Consider the following 14,287-nt stretch of genomic DNA (forward strand, 5'->3'; position numbering starts at 1 on the left):
AAAATCGTCCCAATTAGCCCAAATATCAAAGAGAAATTAAAAATGCATGCCATGAAAGAGTTCGGGTCTTAGGAGGTTAAACTACTTATTATACCAGACTCTAAATATTGATGGTCATCGCATGTTTTGGAAAAATCCCTGCACAAACAAGACAAGAAAAATATTGAGCCTGTTAAAGTGTGTGAAGCACACCAAAACCATTTTCAGTCATGGTCACATGATCTGGGTGTTTTGAACCATGCGTTGGAGCATAGTTTCAAAACATCTGTGCTTGAGAAGCTCAACACATGCTGTGCCCAAATTCGGGGGAACAATGCACCGAAGGATTCTACCTACCTACATCGCGTAGGTAGTATCCTTTGACAGACGGGTAGGCAGGAAGTGAGCAGCTGTAGACAGCCCCCTTTTTTCCATAGAAACTTTACTGAAAAAACAATGAGTATACAACATATAAAAAGCTATGGACAACCTGCCTTTGTTCAAGTCCGCCCTTACTTTTGTGTTTTCCGGTCGCTAGCACCACAGTGCGAGAACTTTTAAATGGACACAGAAATGTTGCTCCGTTTTTATATACATTTTTAATTCTGGAGGAGCTAAAAAAAACCTTTCTCATTGCCATCTCTTTGAAACCTTTAGAATCTAATTTTTTGGTTTCTTTTTTTTCATAGCACTTTATCAAACTGCTGTCTGCTGTATAGGAGTTTCTTTTACTTATGCATTAATCACATTATTTTATTGTATAATGCCTTGGTGCCACTGGATTTAAACATGTTCCACACCCATACTGTAAGACAAATGGTGGGGGTCTAGTAAGGAAGTTGGGTGGAAGCAGACAACTCCACAGGAAAAGTGGGTGACTTTTCCCTGTAGGCCCATCTTCTCCAGAATTGTCTTGATCACACACACAACAAATAAGAGAAGAGAGGAAACCATGGCAACTATGTTAATCCTTAAATCTAAAAGGTTTTACAGCAGAACACTAGAGGAATACCGTCAGGACACCACAGGTTCTGTACAGCAGCGGTCCGTTAGTCATTTGGTACCGCCGCGAGAGTTGAGGCTCAGGTGTGAAGTTTATGGGTTTCAGGGTTTTTATTGTTAACTCGGTTTCCCTGGGTCTTTTCCCGTGTGATAGTTGTGTGTCTTATTTTGAAAGAAATATTTCCGTGATACAATAGCGACCAGAGAGCGTTAAGGGGCAGAGAGGAGGATGTTACTCTCAATTTTGGCGAATTTCAGGAGGATGCTGCTAACAAAGCTACATAATTACACAGTGAATTCATGTTTTTTATTATAGTTACAAAATACCACAGTTTTTGTCTTGGTCATATCATTTCATTTTGTTTTTTTCTGCGACACCTTAAAGGCCGGTCCTTGTCTGACATAAACCAGTCTGCGGCGCAAAAAACGTTGGGGACCGCAGCTGTACAACATTAGGGTTAAATGTGTAAATTGATTTATTCTTGTACCTCCATGTCACAGTGGTGAATTCTTCACCGCAGTAAAGTAGTGATCCTTTTCTCCTCGTTTTAATCAATTGAGCCATTTGGTCTTTGTTCCCTACAACATATCACCAAAGCATGAATTTGTAAAAATCTAAAGTGGCTGTATGTAAGCAGCAATACATGAAAAACCGCAGAACCCACCACACAAGCTCGTTTACGGTTATTTAAATTAGAAAAAATCATGTCTATGCAGATGCTCATAGCTTAACAACACAACCGCTATAAAAATTTAACTTTTGTACCACCAGATTTTCACAGTGTTTTCCTCTCCTGCTTCGATCAACATTGTTATCAGAAAAAATGGCCCGCAATGAATCCTGGGATTAAGTAGGACAAGAAGGATACACTGGACCCACCCTTAAAATTCGGGGAAAAGTAGGACACATTTGTCGCCACATTTGGAGTACTCTTTGAGTACAGTCTTCGTGGCTTTGCTGTGACATCATTGCCTCCAAGTATGGCATTTGGAGCATCCTTCCCCTGAATTTGGACAAAGCCATCCTTCAAATTCGGGTAAAAGTAAGATGCATTTGTCGCCACATTTAAAGGACTCTTTGAATTAGGACAGAATTCCCCTGAATTTGGACACAGCTACAGTGTTAAAATGGCTGTTTCAAGCTTCCCATCCCTATAGTTCTGGGGAAACTGTGGAGGGAGTGTTTTTAGCATTGCACCAGGAGCTGGGGATTTTACTGCTGTGGATGTTACTTTTTTGTAACACTGGTTTTTGCCGGTCACTCAGGCACAGCTGGGGGCCGGCGGAGCTCATGGGCGCGTCACCGCAACTCCCCCTGGCTTCTGCTCCGCGGCTGCTGAGTGAACCCTCATCTGGGACTCTCCTCAGCTCTTACTGGAACAGTGGCGCGGCTGCCCCTCTGTTGGTCTTCCATGGTCTCTTGTGTTCTGGGGGCCTCTGGATGTCTGGAGTTTTGATCTCCTCCATACCCGCTTCACACCCCGGAGGACGGGGCTGTGGCCCCCCCACACTCCCTAGCAGATCGTTACATGGAGAAACCTTTGGAATACAAGCGCGCTGATCCACACAGGTATGCACACGGGTGTTCACTGCTCGTAGACCCAAATTACACCTTTCTTGGCTGCTACTTCGAAGCACATCTGTCCTGCGTGCTGCACAACAACATTGAATATTTAGTATTTACTGCTGTTTACACTTAGCTAGATTAATGCGATGGTGTTGTGTTTAGTATGTTGCTTTGTTTTTTTTTGCTTGTTTTCTATTCTTCTCTCAACAGGTGATCCAGGAGATTTTTATTTTTTTTCTCCCCCCCTTGCTCACTGTCCCTCTCCCCTTCTGTTTTTCCTTTCCTTCCTCTTTCTTTCTCCCTTTCCTATCCCTCACTCATGTCTGTCCCGTCTGTAACATCTGAAAATAAAATATAATAAATAATAAAAACAAAGATCGACCAAATGGACCAATACGGCAGTGCCACGATGATCCATTTGGCAAAGTAAATCCATTGGGTATCCTTGTTGGTCTTCAGACAACAATTCTGATGGCTAAAGAACCAAATGGGACAGGCAAAAAAAAAACAAAAACACTGGTTTTTGCAACAAAACAGTGTTTCTGCTAAGAAAGTCCTGCAATCGAGTCCTGCTTTCCTGCCCAGTGACGAAACCTGACACAGTTTTAATGGGAAATTGTGACTTTCCCCTACCATCAGGCAGTGTTGTTTTTAGTTAAACCTTAAGCTGACCTTTTCATCTTTTAATGACAATGAAGTGTAAGGTGATTGGTATGTTTGTTAATTGCCATTTGGTCCCTTGTAAGTCATAAGTGACCTGTATAAACCTCATATTCTATCAGTTGATGGTGATGGTGTACTGCATCTGGTGCAGCCTCCTGTTGAGCCAGACCAACATGCAGTTGTGAGTAATACTCCACAGATTATATGAGTTTACAGTAGAACAGCAATGTTGTTTATTTCTTTACTACAGGAAAATAATGAAGAAACATTGACAGCTGTTACAGAGGAGGAAGCAACAGAGACACTTTATGAGGTTTACATCTTTTAATACTTTGTGTACAGGAAATACAGGCGACCAATAAAGCCAGTTGAACAAAAAATCTGTTTATTCTTCTTTCAACATGTTGAGGTGATGGGTCAAAAGAAATGATTGTGACATATGGTGTCTCTGACTGCGCTTCCATCTTGTATGTCCGTGGGAGGGTCAGGATGTTCATGGTTTGGATCACTGCTGATGTTTGGTTCAGTAGGACAGTGTTCTCCTCTAATTGTGGCAATGTTGTGAAGAATCACACATGCCACAATAATGTCACATGCCCTTTCTGGGGTGACCCTGAGTCTTTGCAGGCACTGGAACCGGGCCTAAAGCATTCCGATAGTCATTTCAATTCTGGCTCTTGTCCTGCAATTAGCCAGATTATATCGCTGCTGTGGGCCCGGTTCAGGGTAAGGGGTAAGCAAATAGGGTAAACATGGATACCCCCTATCACCAAGCAAGTAGCCAGTGAACTCTCTTTCATCTTCTGCATCCATTTTTGTTTCATTTGCTATCAACTGCTACATGGCTGAAGTGTCTTCAAATAAACCATCCTTCAGCTGTTACAGGACAACTATTGAATTTTTTAGTAAAAGAGGTTAGAAATGGATTATGCAAGACATCTGGTCAAGAAAAGGCTATTTATGTTATGCATATTTTAATGACCGCAACTTTAAGTCACCATGTAGCCTTTCAACAAAGATAATCTGATAATATTTCTAGCATTTTAAGGCAATAATAATGGTAAGACTTATTGGAACAATCTTGTTGGGACCTCATTTTTGACATATCATTGACATGTTGATCATTAGGGTGTATAGTAGTAGTACACCACAAATGAGCAATGTGTCAGTGAGATTTTTGTTATGCTTAAACTCGTTACATGTTTAATATTATTGTTGCTGCTTTATTATATGGTGTTTTGGTGATTTGTACAGCACTTTGTCAAAATAGTGCTTTATAAATAAATTGGAATGGATTAGATGTGCCAAGTGAACAGATGTATGAGGATGTGCGGTTTTTCTGTCAAGAATGTTTTATGAAATAAAATAATTGATTAAATAGAAAATCAAGAATTCATGGCTCATTTAAAAAGGTAAATTATTCTGTGTGAGAATTACTGCAGTAAATAACAGCATACCATCCACAGCATGGTATGCTGCCACTCCCCAGAAGGTCGGTGGTTCGATCCCAGGCTGCTCTAGTCTGCATGCCAAATATCCTTGGGCAAGATACTAACTCCATGTTGCTGTCCGATTCATCCATCGAAGTGTGAATTTTTTTATAAGGGTTAGATACTTAGCACTTAAGCTTAGAAGTGCTTGTGTGATTGGGTGAATGAATTAGTTGTATAAAGCGCTTTGAGTGCTCAGACAGAGTAGAAAAGCGTTATATAAGAACCAGTCCATGTACCATTTAGCATCCATCGGAATCTGGTCAAAGTTCTGGTGAAGGGTGGGATATGAAGATCTCACAGAACAAAGCCTCTACCACACATTCCCAGCAACTTCATCTATGAGTAGATGCCAAAACACCTGATACGCCTCAGACTTATATAGGACACTTTTGTTGCGTCAACTTTGTAGCTTGCTACAAATTTGAGGCAACAAAAGTCTCACTGTCTCACTGCTCCTAGATCCTAAGACTCAGTGTTACTGGCAGCTTCCAGCTGTCCAGGCTGCTTTGGTTTTGTGCGTGTTCAATTAAAGGCTTGATCTGATAAAGCATAACTTCTGTATAGACATGCAGAAATAACAGCAATGCAGCACCCAAAGGTCCGATGGTCTTACAACAGGGTTAAATTCTGACATTGTCTGTCTTTGTTCAAAGGGCAAATAAACCAACTTTGTCACCTTCTGCCCAACATGCTGAGAAGACATACATTCTAAGTCTAGGTTTGCATTGAACTGCAATAGCATCTTGCCTTCCATAACAGTTTTTTGAGGAAGTGATTAGTTTGCCTGTAAGCTCTTCCAGTCCAGTGGAAAAGTGCATCCACATGGTGCCTGTAGCGCCATTTATAATTACTTCATGTTTTTATTTCAGGTAATTTCTTTGAGGCATATTCTAAAATGTTTGCGAATAATGTATTTTGTCATAATTTCAATTTATTTTGAAAAGTGCCAACAGGATCTTCAGCTTTATTGTGAAAGGTTTATGTGGGGAAAGAAAACAAGCAGACGGTGGAGGCACACGCTGGGTTCACCATTGTTGTTTCTAACGTCAACGTGTAAAAACAGTCACTGGTCCATCCGTAGTGTGGTTATTTTAAATATAAGAGAAAGAGAGAACTTTAAGAAATTAATATAGCCACTGCAGTGACCGTCAAACCAATAAAAAAATATTGCCGTAAACAGTTTATTTTGCAACACCATGAAACAAATTATGGCATAATATGAAACAATAGACGTTTTCATATCGTCATCCGATATATCTCGTTATATCCATCAGCCCTACAATGACGGTATATTGTCACCTTAAGGGATGGCAAAGTGGGTCTCCTGAAGTACCTATGGAACATGAGTTCCTCATGTTCCATAGGTACCTCATTTCTAGCACAACAGAAATGAGGAGACAGAATTGCTGACCCTTTCAGATTTAAGCCAACCAGGGAACAAGAGAATAACATCTATAGTGTATCTGTTGTGTTTTAGCCACTCTTCTCTTAACTTTATTATAATTATTAACTAGATTCTGTAAAATTGGGATTAAACGTCATGATGACAGCTTTGACAGCTGCAATTACAGAAAAACTTGTGTATGTGCAGACGTACTTAGTAGAGAACTCAAACTCAAAAGAAGAAGTTGGTCTCGACGATACTGATCCGATACCAATACTTTGTACAAAAACTTAATGTGTTATTGTATTTAAAATTATAGCTTCATAATACTTATAGGACATCAGACTACTTGTTCTTATTGTTTAATTAAGAAGAATTATCATATAGAAATAAAAAAAACAGTTGTGTGTTAATTGACACTATTTGAACACGTATATCTTATCATTTAACATGTACTGTATTTTCGTGCCTGGCAGCAAGTAAAAACGAAATATAAAAATATAGTCCAAACAGGTAAGGTGTAATTGTATTATGAGCCATAGTGCTTGGTCTGTTTGTCCCATGTAAATCAATTGCAGTTAGAGGCTACATTAATTTCCCCTCTGTAAGCACTTATTGAAATTATCTGAGCACATTACAAGTACATATTTGCTTACTCTGTATGCTCAAATGTGACCCGTTATAGCCAACAGAAAAAAAGCGGAGGCCCGAAAAACAGGTGGGGGTCCTCCACCACCACCACTCACAGAGGCTGAGCAGTTGGCCCTCAGCCAAAACAGTGGGCGCCCTGTGGCCGAAGGCATCTCTGCGGGGACATCCTCTGAGTCAATAACCCCGCAAGACACAAGTGCCTACATAAGGGGTAAATTCAAAATAATACATGATGTGCATACATCCTTTCTTCACAGTCACCTTTGCAGTGCTACTCATTCATCTGATAAACTCTTTACCATAATGGATTATTTTGTAGTGAAGTTATTTTCCGACTGATTTTGCCTTCCCTCAGTCTTGGTTGTCTTTGAGAGCATAATGACAATGAAGTGTAAGGTGATTGGTATGTTTGTTAATTGCCATTTGGTCCCTTGTAAGTCATAAGTGACCTGTATAAACCTCATATTCTATCAGTTGATGGTGGTGGTGTACTGCATCTGGTGCAGCCTCCTGTTGAGCCAGACCAACATGCAGTTGTGAGTAATACTCCACAGATTATATGAGTTTACAGTAGAACAGCAATGTTGTTTATTTCTTTACTACAGGAAAATAATGAAGAAACATTGACAGCTGTTACAGAGGAGGAAGCAACAGAGACACTTTATGAGGTTTACATCTTTTAATACTTTGTGTACAGGAAATACAGGCGACCAATAAAGCCAGTTGAACAAAAAATCTGTTTATTCTTCTTTCAACATGTTGAGGTGATGGGTCAAAAGAAATGATTGTGACATATGGTGTCTCTGACTGCGCTTCCATCTTGTATGTCCGTGGGAGGGTCAGGATGTTCATGGTTTGGATCACTGCTGATGTTTGGTTCAGTAGGACAGTGTTCTCCTCTAATTGTGGCAATGTTGTGAAGAATCACACATGCCACAATAATGTCACATGCCCTTTCTGGGGTGACCCTGAGTCTTTGCAGGCACTGGAACCGGGCCTAAAGCATTCCGATAGTCATTTCAATTCTGGCTCTTGTCCTGCAATTAGCCAGATTATATCGCTGCTGTGGGCCCGGTTCAGGGTAAGGGGTAAGCAAATAGGGTAAACATGGATACCCCCTATCACCAAGCAAGTAGCCAGTGAACTCTCCTAAGACAGAAGGATACACTTCAGTTCAAATGTCCCTGAAGCAATTGGTCTTTATATATTTTAAAGTATTCTCAACTCACCATGTCCAAATTTTGTGCTCAGTGTACATTCACGGAATATTTGTGAGTCATGAACAGAGCCTGGCCACTTGGCTTCCACATTTGTGATAATGTTGGCAGCATCACATATGATCTTCACAGTGCAGAGAACACAAATTAGCATCCATTACTATAATGAAATAATTTGTTAGTTTGACATGCTACAGGGAACTATGTACCTGTACATTAATGCTGTGGAAAGACTTCCTGTTCACATAGTCTCCTTCATTTACTGAAGGAGCAATGATTGGAATGTGAGTGCCATCTGTACAGCCAATCACGCCTGGGAACCCTGAAAATAAATGTACAATTTATGTAGTAGTCCAAGTATCACCACATCATAAATTAAGTTTTGGTCATCCTGATACCTGCAATTTTGTGGCATCCCTCTTTGATAAATCTTGTGGGTCTATGACCGGGGAACACCACAAACGAGTACAGGAGACGTTTCAGTGCAACTGTAACATTCCTGACTGCCCGACAGACGGTAGCCTTGGAAACGTGCTCAGCGTCACCAATATTATACAGAAAGCTCCCGTTTGCAAAAAACCGAAGTGCAATACAAATAATATGTAATGAACTGAGAGCATATCCGCGATGTGTCACATGCGTAATATATGGCCTGAGGATGTTATCCAAATAACTTATAGATTGTGCTGAGAAACGGTAACGTTCGCACAGAAAATCATCAGGAAATGATAAAATGTCCAGACGCGCTCTGATCACTCTCTCCCGGCGGAGAGCTCTGCGGAGAATTTGGGCTTCACGATCTACTGGCTCTTCAAGGAAGTGGCACGCCATGTCCGACACTTCCTACTGTCAGGTTTCCGACAAAGGGGCGGAGACAGTCAGGGTTAGTTGTAGTAAACCTGCTAGGGGGCAGGTTAGCTTCACGGAGTGTGTCGTCATAGTGACTCACTGAGGCTTCATCTGAACTCGCTTTGTGAAACCGAAAACCCAGAGTTTTCGTTAACTCAGGGTATACTTACTCAGTTTTTCCACTAAACCGGCTTCCTGAAACAGGGCCCTGATTGAAGTTCAGATTACAGTTTTCGGCTGTATTGACTAGAGTTGACATCTCATTTAAAGCAGTTAGAACATCCTGTGGCATCTCAGCTTGGCCTAACAATGACCTAAACAGTGTAATTTCCTGGTTCACAACAAACTGCTAATAGTTCACATCTACTGGTGGACACTGTGTTGCATTGGTAAGTTTATCCAGTAGTCTTTGGCTAAGTTCATTTTAATTGCTCCTGGAACAAACAGCGGTTATTTAACACTACTGTATTAGCTTAATTTAATGATGACATTACAGACACATATATCGGGCAGCATAAAGGGTGGACTTAAAGATACTGTTCACATTAATGTCAACATTGGATACTCTGCCATTGTTTATTAAAAGTGTAATATCTAACAATATCACTCGAGGTTACCCTCAAATATCTCTCACCCTCAGTCTCCTCCCTTCCTCCTATATTAGTGTAAGTGTGACAAACAATGTATGAAATTCGTAACAAGTAATCATAAAATAGCATTAATATATGTGTGCGTGTGACAGACTTCTTGACACTGAATATGAGAATGAGCATGTGAAAGGAAAACAATTTATTCCAGCAACAGGGAATACTGTGATTTGATTGTTTGGTAGGTATATAAAATCCCCCACATTAAAACGCCTTTACACTTTGCAACATCTTTGATGTTACACAAAATCATGGTCAAAAGTCTGAAACTGCATTAAAAATGACCTGAAACTAAAAAAATTAGATTTGAAATAAAAAAGAAAATGAAGCAGAAAAATTGTGAAACTAAATAAATGCAAGAAAACAATTTATTCAAAGTAAAATAATTCATGTTTTCAACACATTTTTATTTTATTTTATTTTTTTAATTTTTTAAACTTCAAAACTTAGAATTTCTGTGTGAAATCGCTTGTTTAAATAAGTTTTAACCCTGATTTAGCTCTCTAGTTAGCTAGCCAGTTAGAGGAACTCAAAACTCCTCCTCATATGACGATAATTTTCTAAAAACATCACATGCCTTCAGAAATACGTATTTTCTTTTTTTTTTTTTTTACAATTTCACTTTTCTATGATGTTTTTTCATTACATTAAGCTAAACTACTAAGGGATACTTACTGTAGGGTCTTACAGTATTTCAAGCCAGACAGCCTCCCTCTTTGTGTCCTTTGTCAGAGTGGCATGAAGAAAGACCGCCCCTTTCCCGCTACTAATATGTCATGTTCCTGGGCAAGATTTGATTATTTTTCCAGCTTGTCTGTTTAAGCTTCTTTTAGTTTAATTTATTACCTATTCTTCCAAATTTAGTATACCATACACACCTTGGCCCACATTAAATCATAAAATATATGATTTGATAAAAATTAAAAGTGTAGGACTGTGAAAAAAACAATAATTGGATATTTACATTCATTCAGTTTATATTGTTAGAATATAATAGTTAATATACACTTAAACACAAACACATTAATCCTGAACTGCTTGTTTTAGATCCTGCTTTTGCTGGATTTTGAAAATAACACAAAAACAGTGCACATTTTTAAATATTTAGTGTTTTACACATTATATTAGAATTAAAAAATGTTTAACTTATTCTTTCTAAGAGTGGACCAGAGCTTTTTCAGTAATTTTACACATTTATTTCTTACAATTCAAGTCCAAAAAGACGTGGTCACAGAGTTCTTTCTTTCTCACAGCAGCTTTTTCTTTATCATGTAGAAAAGCAGTTAAAGATGTGACTTCTTTACACTAACAGAAAAAAGGGTGTCACTGGTCCACTTAAGATCAAAGTGGCTTTATGTGGCCTGTAATCAGTTTGATACCCCTGATCTGCTTCAGTCTTTGTCGATGTGCACATTTTGTAAACTGTCTGTGAGAAGCTGAGGACAGTACTGCTTGAAATCCACCGTGCAGCTGCTCACTTCTTTTTTTGCATCATGAGCCCGTGCCAGCTTGGAGATGTTCGCTGATCACTCTGCATTCCTTTACACATAACTGTTATGATCTCATTTCAGAAGGTGTCATACTGTTCCAGATCATTTTCCAGTAACTTCATTTGATTGTCTCAGCCGCAGAGGATAACAAGAAACAAATACAAAAGCTCTTAAAAAAAATTATTCAACCTTTTCAAAATTAAACCTTTTATGTAAAACACAATTAAATGAATGAACAAAAAACAAATGCAAACTGCAAAATTTGGGTAAGAGTCAGCAACATTAATGGAACAATATTACAATCAATAAAGTTCTTTTTCAGGTCATGTATGTTCTTGTTACTGTTATAACAATATCTGAATCAATAATAATTTATTATTAGTTTCGTTGCAAACATTTAGACTGCCAGCATAGTAAATGTTCTTTATCTTTATTCTCTTTCTTCTTCGTAACTTTAGTGTGAGCTCTTACTGTTGCAGCTTGATTAGAAATTCCTCTATTTCTCTGCTACCATATTTTTTAGTGTATTTCTCCAGCATTGTAATGCTGTTTTCACGATGGAAGGATTGGTGTGGTATCACTGCTGCCTTCTTGTGATATTCTATTGAATTTTGTCTATCAATCAACTTTCCGTTAAAATATAAATGTTTTGCATATTTGTTGTAAAGCATTTGTTGCTCCTTATATTCCAGGTCACTTTCTAGCAGTTCATTGTATATCTGGTCAGCTTTGTCTTGCTTATTTACCTTTACATACATGTCTGCAAGAGTTATTTTCATGTTAAGTGAAGAATGAGGGTAAAGCGAAATCACCTCCTTACAGAGACTGATGGCTTTGTCAATCATGCTGTGCTCGAGCAGATTGGTCCTTGTCTGCCTGGAAAAGATCCTACTTCTGTAGCAGTTCGCAGCACACCACTTCAGGTAACGTTCATCTGGATGTCTTTCCAGAGCTTCTTCTATCAAATCAATAGCTTCATGTACAGATAAATATTTACTGTAAAGCATAAGTACCGGATTGATACCACTGTAGCTGCTAACTGGCTTTTTTAAAACTCTTCTGGCCAATGTGCATACTTCATCTTTCATTTTTGTTCCTTTTTGAGGACATGCATCAAGGTAAAGAGCAGCAAGGTACAAGTTCTCTGGATCGTGTTCTTTGGCGATTCTCATTTTTTCCACGATGGCATGGTCGCTATTGTTATGAGCATTCACTAATGCTAACACATAGCTGGTCCGCCATGCCACCATGTCAGGCTGCATCCTGATGGCTCTCTGGAAGTAATCTATAGCCAGCAGCTTTTTTTCTTTGTTGAACTTCATCAGGGTCCAGGCTTTTTCTGCAGAGATCTCTGGATGGAGTTCATCCTGGGATGGAGATGGGTATTCATTCATCAGTGCATTAATTTTTGACAGGTAATTCTGACTTTGTACTTGTTCTCCCTGTTGGTTGTGTAGCCAAGCCAGGTTCCCATAGTTCACTACCAGCCAGGGACCCTCATCTGATACTGTGTTTCTCATCTGACGGAAGGCTTCTGTGGCTCTGCTGAAAAAACGCAGGGCATCTTCACTGAAGCCCAGCTCGTAGTGAATGAACCCCTGCAAGTTATAAATGTGACCCAACCAGCTGTACCCCTCTTCGGTGCCAATGTCCTCCAAATTGTACTTGAGACGGAAAAGTGTGGACCTGCTACAGTCCAGATTCCAGTTGAAGTGGCACTGCAGAGCCTCCAGTTTGGACTCCAACGTTGACTGACTCTGAGAAGAACTATGGGGATTCAAAATTAAAACAAATGCACATTCAAGAAATATAATGTTCTCTAAATATTCAAATCACATACGCCCCCCTCCCCCCCCAAAAAAACAAAAAACAAAACAAAACAAAACAGAAAAGCTGCTACTCACCTCATCTTCTAACTCAGTTGCTTTCTAAATAGCACTGGTGTCCTTTCTTTGGACTGTTTCTTTGGGTGTGGCACCATAAAAGTCAGTCATGTTTAACTTCTGTACTGTTGTAAATGATGAACTTTGAACTTAGTGAACTATTACTTCTCATGAAAAAATACCGCCACGTGTATGTTTAATTAGGTTAGCAAGATAGGTTAGCAAATGATTAATTTTGGGTGTTACCCAAAGTATTAGTCAGGAAACTGAAGTGTTGATTGCATACTTTTTTGATTTCTTTACCTGACGTAAGATATTTTAAGCCATCAAAAGGCTAAAATCCAGGTGAGGTCATACTAGATGATGTCTAAACTGAATTCCTCTTGAAATTATTTTTCAAAGTCATTCCATTCAAAGTGCAGTTTAAATAAATGAAGTTCACACAGTTAAAGGCTGAGCCCTACCCAATCAACTCTATCAAATGTTTTTTCTACATTTAGAAACAATACTGTGGTTTCAGTGTTTTTACTGTGTCTATCAAATTAAGTAATCTATGTTTATTCATTCATCTATGTTTATTATTGGGCATACTTTTCAGGGCTTCCAGATGAGTCTTTAATGGCACATATAGTCATTTTTTAATTTATTTTGACTGGTTAGCTAGAAATTGTCCTAATTTGTTACCATGTTCTTGGAAGGCATCCCTTCTATGTATGGAAATAGGGTGTTGGGCCACCCATCACCGGTCATTCGGTACCTTTATGTACGAGCTTGGATTATAATGCCAGCAGTCAGACTTATTTCCAGTAGGTGGTTATAAACTGCAGCAGTAGTGGGATTAAGAAGCCATTTTTATTTAATCTTGTTGTCTCTTTTTTATTGGTTAGGAGCATAGATAATAAAAATTGTCTTTCTTTGCCTTTTATTTTCAGTTAGGGAAGACGAGGGAACTTAAACCTTTGTTTGCTGTTTTGGCATTGTCCCAAATAAACTAGTGCCAGGCATTTCAGTTGTTCTGTGAAGCTGGCCTTTTCTTATGAGTTGTTGGAGTGGGGAGTTGCACCTCATCTCATTTTTTTAATTTTCTGTTTCTCAACATATATATATTTTTTATTATATTTTATATATACATGAGTGTTACTTTATGTGCAATTTGGAGTTTTTTCTATGTACAATATTTAGGATTCCATTGCCAGTAGTGATGTGCCGCTGTTATCTGTATATGACTAAAAACACTTGAAATGTATTCAAATGAAAGTCTGTCTCTGCAGTAGTCATCATTTTGCACATGGATGTTTAGCTTTAAAATATGTGACCTCTCTAAACATTAGCAACTAAGAAAACTTGGCAAAAGGTGGCCTGGTAAATAATAAGTAAATCAATTTTTTTTTTCTCCTATCCAATTTGGGGTCATAGGGGGCTGGAGCCCATCCTGGCTGTCAGAGTACACCCTGGCCGGGTC

The 14,287-nt window shown here is 39.0% G+C and overlaps 1 protein-coding gene across 1 annotated transcript; it reads right to left on the reverse strand.

The window, feature by feature from the left end:
* Positions 1 to 10,536: 10,536 nt before the first annotated feature.
* LOC309692991 (interferon-induced protein with tetratricopeptide repeats 2-like) lies at positions 10,537 to 13,309 on the reverse strand. Its single transcript, XM_082511911.1, has 2 exons — positions 12,847 to 13,309; positions 10,537 to 12,709 (listed from the first exon to the last, which is right to left on the reverse strand). The coding sequence occupies exons 1-2, from the start codon at positions 12,849 to 12,851 to the stop codon at positions 11,410 to 11,412; spliced, it is 1,305 nt and encodes a 434-aa protein (XP_082368037.1). The 5' UTR covers positions 12,852 to 13,309; the 3' UTR covers positions 10,537 to 11,409.
* Between the last annotated feature and the right edge of the window lie 978 nt (positions 13,310 to 14,287).

The sequence above is a fragment of the Aulonocara stuartgranti genome (genome assembly GCF_965226115.1).
Source record: "Aulonocara stuartgranti genome assembly, chromosome: 17".
Classification (NCBI taxonomy): domain Eukaryota; kingdom Metazoa; phylum Chordata; class Actinopteri; order Cichliformes; family Cichlidae; genus Aulonocara; species Aulonocara stuartgranti.